The sequence below is a fragment of the Clinocottus analis genome, unplaced genomic scaffold (assembly GCF_023055335.1).
Source record: "Clinocottus analis isolate CAN_PGR_092001 unplaced genomic scaffold, fCliAna1.0.p SCAF_37, whole genome shotgun sequence".
NCBI lineage: Eukaryota > Metazoa > Chordata > Actinopteri > Perciformes > Cottidae > Clinocottus > Clinocottus analis.
In genome coordinates, this window is record NW_027176120.1 from 78366 (window position 1) to 90442 (window position 12077).

Here is a 12077-nt window from a genome sequence, read left to right on the forward strand (position 1 = left end):
ATGAGCGTCGCCTCCAGACTCACCGGACACCAGCGGATCCTCCTCGGACGCAGGTACGTCAAATTCACCTGCTGGAAGCTACAAAAAAATAAAAAAGAGATTTTATTCTTCCTGCTCGGTCCCGCTGAGTCTGTGGAGACGAAGCGAAACTATTTTTAAAACTTTGAAAGTTGATGGTCGGCTATAAACGCCTCACGTTACTTATTCCTGCCATGACGTCAGCACAGTGAGTTAAAGTCTCACATGATGCCATTAAGAAACGACTTTCTATTTATTAGTAACAAAACAAACTAACAATAATAATATAAATGAGATTTATAAGTCCCATAAAGTGTGTGTCATGGTGTGTTGCAATGCTTTGTCTGTTTGTTTACTCAGCAAGTGTCATATTCCTTCAGAAACTACACCAATAAAGAAATGTGGATGTAGTGGTGTTATTACAAAGGTTGAGCAAAGTCTTCACCCTTTAACATTCAAATTGTCAGAGGAAAAGTTGTCCTCCATTTGTTTTTCAAAAGGACCTCAACCCTTCCCTGAAGGAGTTCCTCTCTGTTAACATTGTTGTCAAACGAGTTTATCCTCTTTAAATCCGCCCACACTCATCCATTCAAGGCCGGAGTCGCACACTGTAGCAGCTCTTCGGTCCTGTGCGCTCGCTGTCGGTGCTTCAGTCTCTTTTTGTGTCATATCCTGTCATAACCTTGGACAGGAGACTGGAATGTGCTGAAAGTCAAACTGGCTGTGGCTCTCTCCTCAGCGTGGAGCGCCAGTCAGGATGATCCCAGTGGGGGAATTCAGAAACTTTGGCGCCGAGCAGAACTCAAAGTATCGGGTCCTGAAGCCGTGGTGGGACGTTTTCTCAGAGTACCTGTGCGTGGCCATGCTGATGATCGGTGTGTTTGGGTGCACCTTGCAGGTGAGGCGCCTACACGGCACACAACTCTGTGATTATGTGCTCATTAATCCTTCAAATGATGGCACACATGCAGGAACCTACCTATTACTCCGGCCCAATGTGACGTTCTGCCCATGAGGGTTCAAACGTGTGCACCTTTTGCATCTGCTGTGTTAAATCAGGGAAATATTGAGTTCTCACTCACTCTGCTGTGTTTAATTCCCACATTATGCGACTCCGAGTCGTGCAAAAACACAGGCGTGTCGCTGAGTTACATGTCTCTCTCTCTACTGACCCACTTACTGACGATTCAGACCGCTAACTCATGACGTCACGTCTGTGTCACACGAGGAACGCAAAGGAAAAATAACTCCTTCAAATAACCAGGTGAAGATTCCTCGTTTCATTGCCGGCGTGTCTCTGTGTGGACGGGGAGAAAGGTTTCTGCTGCGATGCAGAACAAAGGAACAGAGACAGTTGTCCTGGTGTCTTTATTACCATAAACATAGGTATTGTAATTTAAATCAGTCGTAGCACGCCTGCTGTGTGTATGTATAAACTCACTGCAGCACTACATGTGTATTAATCAACAAATGCACTGAAAGGACACAAACTACAAGCAGGTGTCCTTCTTTCAAGAGATATTCCCTCATTTGTTTCATTTTCTTTCTTGCATGTATAATAATAATAATAGTTTCAACTTATATAGCGCTTTTCATAATACACAAAGACGCTTTACACAATAAACAATAACAAACGCAACAGCACACAAACGGGAAGACAAGAGCAAGCAAAAACAAACAACAAAATATTTAAGGAAATAACGAAATAATTAGCAGTAAACAGCAGGTGCAGAGGTTTATCAGGTGAAAGCAGGTTGGACAGGTGTGTTTTGAGGGCTTGCTTTAATGATGGTAGGGTATATTCAAGTTTTAGCTTTAATTCTTCACCTTTTAGTATTAATCATTTAATACACCTGGAACAGCATGTCTTGACATTTAAATGAGTTTCTACAGTTTTTTCTTTTTCAAGATGGTGGCTACAGGGAGGTCTTGTTGTGTCCATCAGTCCACAACAAGACCTCCCTTTTCCAGTGGAAAAGAGGAAAACTGTCTCCGTGAAGTCAAAGCGTTGGCGGCGTTCTCCCCGTGGCGATGAGGCGGCATGTCGTGCACATAACCTGGCGAACAGGACTTGACATGCCGACACATAAATGTGCGAGTTATTCCTCCACTGTACTTAAGAACAGAGGCGTCAGAGCAAAGCAGGTCACTGCTGCGTTAGCCAACGCTCCAACCCAGTGTTTCAGGAGGAAACCACTCGTTTACAAAAATACCTGTGTGGACGAGGCCTCAGGTGTACTGTCATCACGGCTGTTGCCTGTAACCCAGTTCATACACTAGCGTTTAAAAGTTTGGGGGTCACTTAGATGTCCTTAACGTCCTTATTCTTTAAAGAAAAGTGTTTTTTCATGAAGATAACAGTAAAAGAGTCATAAATCCCCTCTGTACATTGTTAATGTGGTGAAAGACTATTCTAGGTGTGAACGTCTGGTTCTTCATGAAATATCTACATCGTGTATAGAGGCCCATTTCCAGCAGCTATCAGTGTTCTGATGGTACATTGTGTTTGATCATGGCCTTAGAAGACTAATGGAGGATAGAAAACCCTTGAAAACCCTTGTGATGATGTCACACAGCTGAAAACAGCTCTGCTGGTGAGAGAAGCTCTAAAACTGTTCTTCCTTTGAGCTGGTTGAGGATCTGGAGCTTCACATTTGTGGGTTCATGAACTCTCAAAATGTCCAGAAGAAGAGAACGTTCATGTGAAACTCTGCAGTCTGTTCTTGATCTAGAAGTGAAGGATGTTCATGAGGGAACCTGAGGAGGAACTGAACATGTGTCTGTGTGAGCCCAAACCTCTGAACGGTAGCGTATGTGGCAAATCATTTATTCATTTCTTCATTTTTCCCCGTGTCTTCCACAGCTCACCCAAGACAAGATCTCCTGCCTGCCCAGCCCCTTCACCAGCAAGACGCCTGAAGCGATCGACTGCAACCACATCCGGACCTACAAGGACAACGAGACGTCGGCGCACGCCGCGGTCGCGCCCGCAGAGCCCGTCATCCTGCAGGTGTTTGGACGCAAGAACAACCTGGACATCCCCCAGTATGTGTTCGTCAACCACTACTGCTACGAGAAGTTCGTCCACTGGTTTGCAAAGTTCTTCCCGTACCTGGTCGTGATCCACACTATGATCTTCATGGTCGCGAGCAGCTTCTGGTTCAAGTTCCCCGGGACGTCCTCGAAGCTGGACCTGTTCGTCACCATCCTCGGGAAGTGCTTCGACTCGCCCTGGACCACGAGGGCCCTGAGCGAGGTCTCCGAGGAGAGAGGGGAGGAGCGGCTGGTGAGCTGGAGGAGGAACACCATGTCCAAAGATTCCACGGATCGGCGAGCGGACGACGAGGAGACGTCGGGGCTGCTTCTTCGCTCCGCCTCCGTCAAGTCCAACTCGGAGAAGAAAAACCCAGAGCTTCAGTCGGCCCCCTCCGTCCTGGACAAGAAGGAAGGGGAGCAGGCCAAGGCGCTGTTCGAAAAGGTGAAGAAGTTCAGAACTCACGTGGAGGAAGCAGACATCTTGTACGTCATGTACGTGCTGCAGACGTCACTGAAAGTCTTCAAGTTCCTCCTGATCATCATCTACACGTCGGTGCTGGTACCGAACATTGAGATAATAGTGCGCTGCTACGTTCCTCCTGAGCTGACTGGCTTTGACATCTATTGCTGTAACCACAACAAAGCGCATCTTTTCTCCAAGCTAGCTTACTGCTACATCTGCTTCGTGGGCGTGTACGGGCTGCTGTGCATCTACACGCTCTACTGGCAGTTCCACCGGCCGCTGAAGGAGTACTCCTTTGAGCAGGTCCGTCTGGAGACGGGCATCAACGACATACCGGACGTGAAGAACGACTTTGCCTTCCTCCTGCACCTCGTGGACCAATATGACGCGCTGTACTCCAAGAGATTTGCCTTCTTTCTCTCCGAGGTCAGCGAGAGCCATCTCCATCAGCTCAACCTCAACTACCTGTGGACCGCCAAAAAGCTGCGCACCCGCCTCGCCAAGAACTCCAGCAACCGGTTGGAGCTCCACCTGTCAATGCTGCCGGGGCTGCCCGACACCGTCTTCGAGATCGCTGAAGTGGAATCGCTGAAACTGGAGCAAGTCAAGAACGTCATCCTCCCGGCCGCTGTCGCCAAGCTGGACAACCTCCGGGAGTTATCGCTGGTCTTCTGCCCCGCGAAGCTGCAGCTGTCCGCCCTGACCCACCTCAAGGCACATTTAAAGGTGCTGCGTCTGCATTTTGAAAGTTTAGAGGAGGTGCCCATGTGGATGTACAGCCTGCAGAGCTTGGAGGAGCTGTATCTGGACGGTCCTTTAGCCAACGAGGTGTCCAAAAGTGCCACTCTGGACTCTCTTCGAGGGCTCAGAGCTCTGAGGGTCCTCGATCTCCACGCCAACGTCACCAAGATCCCACCCAGCGTGGTGGACGTCGCGCTGCAGCTGCAGCGGCTGAGCATCCACAACGAGGGCGTCAAGATCCAGGCTTTCAGCTGCCTGAAGAAGTTAACCAACCTCGTCTCGCTGGAGCTGGTGGGCTGCGAGCTGGAGCGCATCCCGTCAGCCGTCTTCAGCCTGAGCAACCTGCAGGAGCTGGACCTGAAGGAGAACAAGCTCACCACGGTGGAGGAGATCCTGAGCCTGCAGCACTGCCACCGACTGGTGTCGCTAAAACTGTGGCACAACAAAATCACGTACATCCCGGACCACATCAGCAAGCTGCACACCCTGGAGACGCTGGACGTCAGCTGGAACAAGCTGCGGAAGCTTCCCTCTCGGCTGTTTTACTGCACCAAACTGCGGCACCTGGACGTCTCCCACAACCAGCTCACCTCCCTCCCTCCGGAGGTGGGCATCCTGCAGGGCCTCCAGTTCTTCTCCGCGGCGTTCAACTCGCTGGAGGTGCTGCCGGAGGAGCTGTTCTCCTGCAAAAGGCTAAAGACCTTGGCTCTGGGAAACAACTGCCTGTTGGACCTCAGCCCCCGGGTGGCCAGCCTGGCCCAGCTGGTCCGGCTGGAGGTGAAAGGGAACCGACTGGAGTCTCTACCCGTGGAGGTCGGGGACTGCTCCCTGCTGAACCTCAGCGGGCTCATCGCGGAGGAAAACCTGCTGGATCTGCTGCCGTCAGACGTGCGGAGCAGGTTGACTAATCGCTGAGCTTGTGGAACAAACCGCTGACTCGTCGTCAGTGTGCGGTGGTCCATCAGGACCTGATGTGAGTATGAATCCACGCCACCAGGAGGAATGTCTCATGAAATAGCCTTGAAAGGGAAACCATCACCACAAAAGGACAAACAAACACTACAAAACATATCTATAAAAACAGTCATCCTGAAATGTGCTTTTAAATGTGTCAATGGGTGAATAATCAACTATAACGATGCCTTTTTTTTAAAATACTGTTGACATAGGTTCAACTTTTTACACAAATAAAACAGCGTCTTCACTGTTTGAATATGTTGTGGGTTCTTCAGAGCAAAAGTCACGTTGTGTGTAGCGGCAGCGCAGGTTTGCGCAGCGTGAGCAGGTGTTTCCCACAGCGAGGAGGCTCATGTTGCTCTCTTTCAGACGGACAACAAGTGGAGGGAGAGAAAAGCCTTTCAGGGGCCGAATAAAAGGTATTCATCTCTGGAAGAGGACTGGAGTCGTCCGTGGGATTTTAAATCAGGAGTCAAGTCAGCGTCCAGTGATACAATAATGAACACACAATTCAACTGCTGTCTTATGAGGTTGGATGAGTCATGTATTGAGTGTCTTATTCTTCCTTCTTATTCTCTACTTTTACAGTTAAATACTTGGAATGATTTCCTGGAACTTGAGCAGTGAGATATGACGGAGGTATAAAAGTACTTTTGTTTATCTGATTTCACGTCGTACCATCACAGAGCAACGCAATAAAACGGTTGAAGGCTGCCGACCTGGAGGTCATAGCTGTTTAGTTTACGGGTGAAAGCTGCATTTGGTGCTTTCAGTTGGATTCAATTCACTTGAACTCGACTCTCAAACAAGCTTCTGCATGCTGTGTTTGCTCCCGCGTCCTGTATTTGTTCCCTCTTTGTGCATTTTTGCCTCTCACTTTCCCGCCTGAGCCCGGTGCTGTCGTGTCCTGGCTTGCATGGATTCCTGCCTGTACGTTGACAGACGTGCCTCATAGCACCAGCGAACGCGTTGACCTCCCTCCTCTGCCACGCGGCTTCCCCAGGACGTCAGAAAGCATTCGGCTAGATGCCGTCCACATTTTATCATTTAGATGCAACACTGAAATTTGTCCCCCTCCCCTCAAAAAAAAGCCGTAACGCTTCGTCAATGGTTTCCTCGTGTGTGAAGGTGGCAGTGAAGTGTGTCACCAGCATGAACCCAAACAGATGATCATTGTGACTGAGGCCCGGCTGCAAGCGACTCGCAGCATGTTGTGTCTCCAGCAGAGTTGCTTTACAGCGATATCTTCAGTCAGAGTCTGAAACGCCGCCAGCGTCGTTGCGCCTCCACGGCTGGCTTTACTGGTGTCGTATTTACACTGGAGCATCAGGTCGGGACGCTCCGTCCTGCTATAAAGAACGTCTGCTTTCAGGTCTGAAATGTTTCTGCAGCCTGAGGAGCGAACGCTTTGACTTCACGGTGACTCACGACGCTGATTTCACCACAGGTTTTTAGTATGACAGTAAAGGGCGGTCGAAGTCCAGGACTCATCCAACGCCTCATGATATTTTACCACTGAGTCTGAGATGATGTTATTACCATGGAGGAGAACTCTTAGTGTATCTTTACACGACACTAGCTTAGCGCTGCACACATCAAAGGCCGTCGGTCGCTGATTGTTATCCTGCCGGTGTGAGCCGGGAAGAGCAGAGGAAAGGAACGAGGAGGATGAAGAGCTGATATCAGACTAAACGGACCCGTCAGCCTCTGCTGGGCGTCAGGATGCATTGTGTCACTCACAGAGCAGACCGTTCAGATCTCCCTGTTTGTGTTCACACCGTCGTTTCTCCCCCCGTGTGAGTGTTACACAAACAGTGTGTAGCATTTAGCAGGAATGGAATAATTTAATAATACGTATCTTGAAGCGCTGTCATGTTCCTACAGAACAAACAAACCAAACAATGGTTCTAGATTTCAAGGTTTCACGTGTGCCATCGCATCGCTCTTCGTCACGTTTAGCACATGCGAGACTTTAGCCTCCAAATCCTGCACACTGCACCTTTAACACACACCACGAGGCGAAGGGTTAGCCTTTCCTTCAAGTCCTCCATCTCTTGACCTTGTCATTACTTGAACTATCATGACAGAAAGAGAGTGGGGGACGTGACTAATTAACCATTTTCGTTATCCATTAATTTACAGATTTTCTTCTTCTTCCGTCAGGCTCATAAAACATAAACGGGGCTGTCTTCAAATGTCTCGTGCTGAACAGTCCAACATCCGAAGATAATCATTTTTATTAAACTTTAAGACGAAGAAAAGCTGCAAATCGGTGACGTTAGTGCTTTAAAAAAGGAGCTTAGTGATGCATCTCTGCAAGGAGGTGAAGGGAGGCCGAGAATAAAGAAACTATCACCACCGACACCCAGTTGCATCAAACGGGCGTGTTCAGTTAACTCCTGTGTGTCATTCATCGTCTGCATGAGTGTGTGTGTGTGTGTGTGTGTGTGTGTGTGTGTGTGTGAGTGGAGGAGTATCGGGTGAGACTTCTTCCTGCGAATTCGTCATTGACACTGTTCCCCTCCCAACCGGCAGGACAAACAAACCACACACACACACACACACACACACACACACACACACCTCCCGCTCTGAGGGGATGGAGCTCTACCTGGTGGCTGCAGGCAGGTCGGTCTGAGACCAGTGTGTTTACGACAGTGTGTGTGTGTGTGTGTGTGTGTGTGTGTGTGTGTGTGTGTGTGTGTGTGTGAACTGTGATTTATAGTTGTGTGTCTTTATGACACAAGATGTCACAAAGTATGGAGGGAGCAGGAAGGCGAGCTGGTGGATCGTGTCGAGAGGAAACAACCGCTGCTGAAGTCCTGATCGGGCGTTTGACCTTGAGCGGCTCCGGCAGAGCGGTTCGATGCCCAGAGGTCAAATGCTGGCGTCCACCACCATGTAAACCTGAGACAGGAAGGTGAAAACATGAAATATGCAAAGTGTGAGGTGGAAACAGGACTTAGAGTCAAAGTAGAAACTCTGTAAAAAAATAAAACAAGTCCTGAAATCAAACTTTCCCCAAAAGGTACAAAGGTATAATCTGCTAAATGTACATGAAGTATCAAACAAAGCACTCATAAAGCGAACATATGGACCATGGTTATGTTATTAATATTGTATAAGGATACGAGTACTTCACGTTTTACAGGGTACTTTATACATTTAGTCATTTCTTATGAACTGATTATTTATTTAGCAGTGAACGAGGATTTTTAAGGGGATTTATGATTCATTTCATGTTATCTTCATTAAAAAAAACACTTTTCTTTTTAAAATAAGGACATTTCTAAGTGACCCCAAACCTTTGAACGCTGGTGTAAGTTGCACAAGGAAAGCACAACAACTTCAAACTTGTACCTGAAGACAATAAAAGAGTGAAGTTACTTTCCGTCTGCGTTGTTGTTCAAATCCATTCGTGAGAAGCGCACATGGCACATGTCAACAGTCGCCGTGGCAACATGCGTGGCGATCTCCCTCCTCGGCCGGAGGACTTGGCCACGCAAACAACACGTTCATTGTACTGAAGCGGCGCCCACAAACGCGCTGGCTGTGCCACCGTTACCTAGCGGCCGCCGCACAACGGGGCCCTTCATCCACGCCGAGCTTTAATCCAGAGATCTGCTCCACCTCTGAGGGATTACATTCCAGCGGGCAGCTATTGTGAACGACCTTCATGAGTCACCTTGGAGGACGCGCTCAACACCTGAGGACACAGAGACGGCACGCACTCCACAGGTAGACTCACTCCACAGGTAGACTGAGTCCACAGGTAGACTGAGTCCACAGGTAGACTGAGTCAGACTGCTAAACATGGAAAAGAGAAAATGTTGTGAATGTGTTTTAACGAAGGAACGTTTTTATAAATGTATTTTATACTTTAAGTGTTTGTTTGGTTGCCGTTGCTGAAAGTACAATATGTATCAACACAATCTTAAAGTTGGTAAAGACTTAAAGATACAACACAAAATGAAAACTGGGACTTCAGGACTTCAAGTTCAACACTTTATTGTGTGTTTGCTTCTTCAAATAGCAAAGTGAATAATCTCACTTTTGTTTTAAAATTATTTATATAAATAACATTTTAACAAATCACAATTAATGTTGCTATTTACAAAGTCACAGGAGTATTCAGTCCTATAACAACAATAAATAAGAGTAAATTCAAAGTCTAAGTACATCTACTTATGGGAAACACAACTATGAAAAGCAATCAGGGTGCACCACGTCAAGTTTTGTAAAAGTGTTTAAAAACACATCGAAGGTTTCAACTGTTTCACAATGGAAATAATGCAATAATTACAAAACACTGGGGAAACTATCTACAAATGTGCACTCCCAATTAAAAGGGAAAACAGATATATAAGGTGCCTAAATTGCACTGTGCAAAAGAGGTGTCTACTGTATATAGCCACCCATCCACTGAAAAGAAGCTGCCAGGACAATATGTCCCGTGTCACATATTAATGCTGAGCTACTGTTAACAACAAAAAATAATCCTTTACACAGCAATGAATTCAAGTCACCAGGTTTGAAGCAAAACAAGTTAGATGAGGGCGACCCAGAAGGCCCCAGGACTCCTGACTAACTATGAATGTGAGCGAAAAGCAAGTCCATCATGTCGGGCACGCAAGAGACCCGGGCCACGTCCACCGCCGTCTGGCCGCTTACGTTGGCGTGCTTCAGGTCGGACAGCGGCGCCAGGAACTCCACGGCGTCCCGGTGGCCTTCCCGGATGGCGATGTGGATGGGCAGGGCGCCGCTCTGGTCCGGGAGGTTCACCGACGCGCCGTACTCCACCAGCACCCGCAGGGTGTCCGGGAACCCGGTCCGGGCCGCGTCGTGGACGGGCGCGATCCCGTGTTTGTCCTGGACGTTGGGGTCGGCCCCTTTTTCCAACAGCAAACTGGCGATCTTGGAGTTCCCCATCATCATCACCTGGAGGAGAGAGAGAGAGAGAGAGAGAGAGAGAGAGAGAGAGAGAGAGAGAGAGAGAGAGAGAGAGAGAGAGAGAGAGAGCATGGGAAATTCAACACCCGTGTGTAAATGGGAAGCTGTCACGCGATGCTCTCCACAAAGATCACAATTACATGTTTGACTTTGGCCCTGAACGTCACGCACCAGCAAATATGTAAAGCAGGAAGCTTCACATATTTGCTTGTGGAAGAACAACAACACTGCGGAAGAATCAAATAAATAAATAAATACAGTAGCTGTGTTAATGAGAGAACATTAAATAATGTAATGACGTTTCAGCCATCTTTACACAATCAGTTGTCACTTTATTGTAAATTCAATGTCTTTGGGGTTTGGACTGTTGCTCGGACAAAAACAATCAATTTGGAAATTCCCTCTTAAAAGTCTGGAAACTGAACTAAACTTTTCAAAATATAATCAACAGACCATTGTTTCACTATTCAGTGTTTTATTGTTACAACACAGTTAGACAGCAGCACAAATAGGTCTATCACAAAAGACCACAACCCTCTTAAACAGTTTAAACCAACATTATAACTTCCATAAAGGTGTGATTTCTAACAAGGCTGTTGTATTAGAAAGCCAATATCTTAAATAAGCACCTCATAATTTGGCTACTGAGTGTATAATTTATTTCTCGCAAGCCAAAATATCCCATATTCGCAATTTTGCTGAAGTTTCCAGGGGTATGCTGGGATTGTAGCGACAGTGCTAACATAATATATACTTTAAAATGAAACAGCCTGTGTTAATAAACGGTACTATAACATATTCATAACAAAAGCGGCCAGCTGTAACGACGTCGAGAGGAAAGGAGACAAGTCTCAACCAGCCCGAGTCACGGCGACAGAACTTGTATTTAATAGCGTTACTCTGTGAATATGAATAAATGAATATATGAATCGGGGGTTTGGTCCTCACCTGCAGCGCCGTCCGGCCAAACCCGTTGAGGGTGTCCGGGTGCACCCTGCATTCCTCCAGGATCCTCTGCACCTCGCTCGTGCTCCCTTTGGCTGCCGCCGCCGTCAACGCTTTACCGGCATCCATCTGACTGAGGACCATTATAGTCGCCCTTGCTGCCTGGTCGGTGGGAGAGGGGTACAGTTAGACCGCGGGCCTCCCCATGTCAACGTCGAATAGAGCCGCGGTAACGTGACGTTAAGTCGGGGTACGGGAAGGCATCGCTAGCTAGCTACTAGCGTTACAGCACCGGGGCTAACAGTCCGCTTCGGCTCCCCGGTGACGCCATGTTATCGGACTGTTACATCAGCTCGTTTTACAAACCGGGCGGAGAAACACCGACGCTCCGTGAAAACGTCCGTTATAGCGGGAGAGAGAGAGACAAGTCACCGCTACCGGGTCGTACAGACGGTTAGCATCCAAGGCTAACCGCTAGCACCGTCAAAAAAATAGAACATACTATGGAGGTTTTAAGCGTAACGTTACCTTGTTCCGTTCCTTAATGTCCACTACGTCGCAATGGTCTTCAATCCCGCTGTTTCTTAAAACCGGTAGTTTTTCAAATAAAATCCAAACTAGGAAAGTTTATCAACATTAGAAAATACATTTGCGCGCTGAGATCTACACAGCGTCTCCAGACTACAATTTACAAACATTGGGGAGAACCCACGCTGGCCAATCACAGCTCGCCCTGAGGGTGTCGCTCTTCCATATATGGTATGAGAGGCGGGCATACAACTCTGTTACTACACTATCACTGTGGCAACAGCAACAGTCGACCAATCAGAACACGTAGCGAAGAAAGCGGGCGATTTGTATACGTTGATGTCTTCAAAGGGCAGTTCATTCACATTTCTGACCTGTGGTTGTATTTCTCCAGAAGCAAATGTGAAAAAAGGCGGGTGCAAGTTTTTAATTTTAGGCG

At 47.7% G+C, this 12077-nt stretch overlaps 2 protein-coding genes across 2 annotated transcripts; one reads left to right on the top strand and one right to left on the bottom strand.

The window, feature by feature from the left end:
• Positions 1 to 10: 10 nt before the first annotated feature.
• On the top strand, positions 11 to 5446 carry si:zfos-323e3.4 (volume-regulated anion channel subunit LRRC8C). Its single transcript, XM_068596429.1, has 3 exons — positions 11 to 53; positions 758 to 916; positions 2882 to 5446. The coding sequence occupies exons 2-3, from the start codon at positions 776 to 778 to the stop codon at positions 5171 to 5173; spliced, it is 2433 nt and encodes an 810-aa protein (XP_068452530.1). The 5' UTR covers positions 11 to 53; positions 758 to 775; the 3' UTR covers positions 5174 to 5446.
• A 3760-nt stretch (positions 5447 to 9206) lies between these two features.
• cdkn2d (cyclin-dependent kinase inhibitor 2D (p19, inhibits CDK4)) lies at positions 9207 to 11789 on the bottom strand. Its single transcript, XM_068596430.1, has 3 exons — positions 11639 to 11789; positions 11114 to 11272; positions 9207 to 10153 (listed from the first exon to the last, which is right to left on the bottom strand). The coding sequence occupies exons 2-3, from the start codon at positions 11252 to 11254 to the stop codon at positions 9800 to 9802; spliced, it is 495 nt and encodes a 164-aa protein (XP_068452531.1). The 5' UTR covers positions 11255 to 11272; positions 11639 to 11789; the 3' UTR covers positions 9207 to 9799.
• Positions 11790 to 12077: the final 288 nt, after the last annotated feature.

Excerpts from the sequence above, each read along its gene's own strand:
- si:zfos-323e3.4 (XM_068596429.1), top strand. The coding sequence starts at position 776 with ATGATCCCAGTGGGGGAATTCAGAAACTTTGGCGCCGAGCAGAACTCA. Across the intron at positions 917-2,881 it reads TGTTTGGGTGCACCTTGCAG|CTCACCCAAGACAAGATCTC; the intron begins GTGAGGCGCCTA and ends TGTCTTCCACAG.
- cdkn2d (XM_068596430.1), bottom strand. The coding sequence starts at position 11,254 with ATGGTCCTCAGTCAGATGGATGCCGGTAAAGCGTTGACGGCGGCGGCA. Across the intron at positions 10,154-11,113 it reads TTGGCCGGACGGCGCTGCAG|GTGATGATGATGGGGAACTC; the intron begins GTGAGGACCAAA and ends TCTCTCCTCCAG.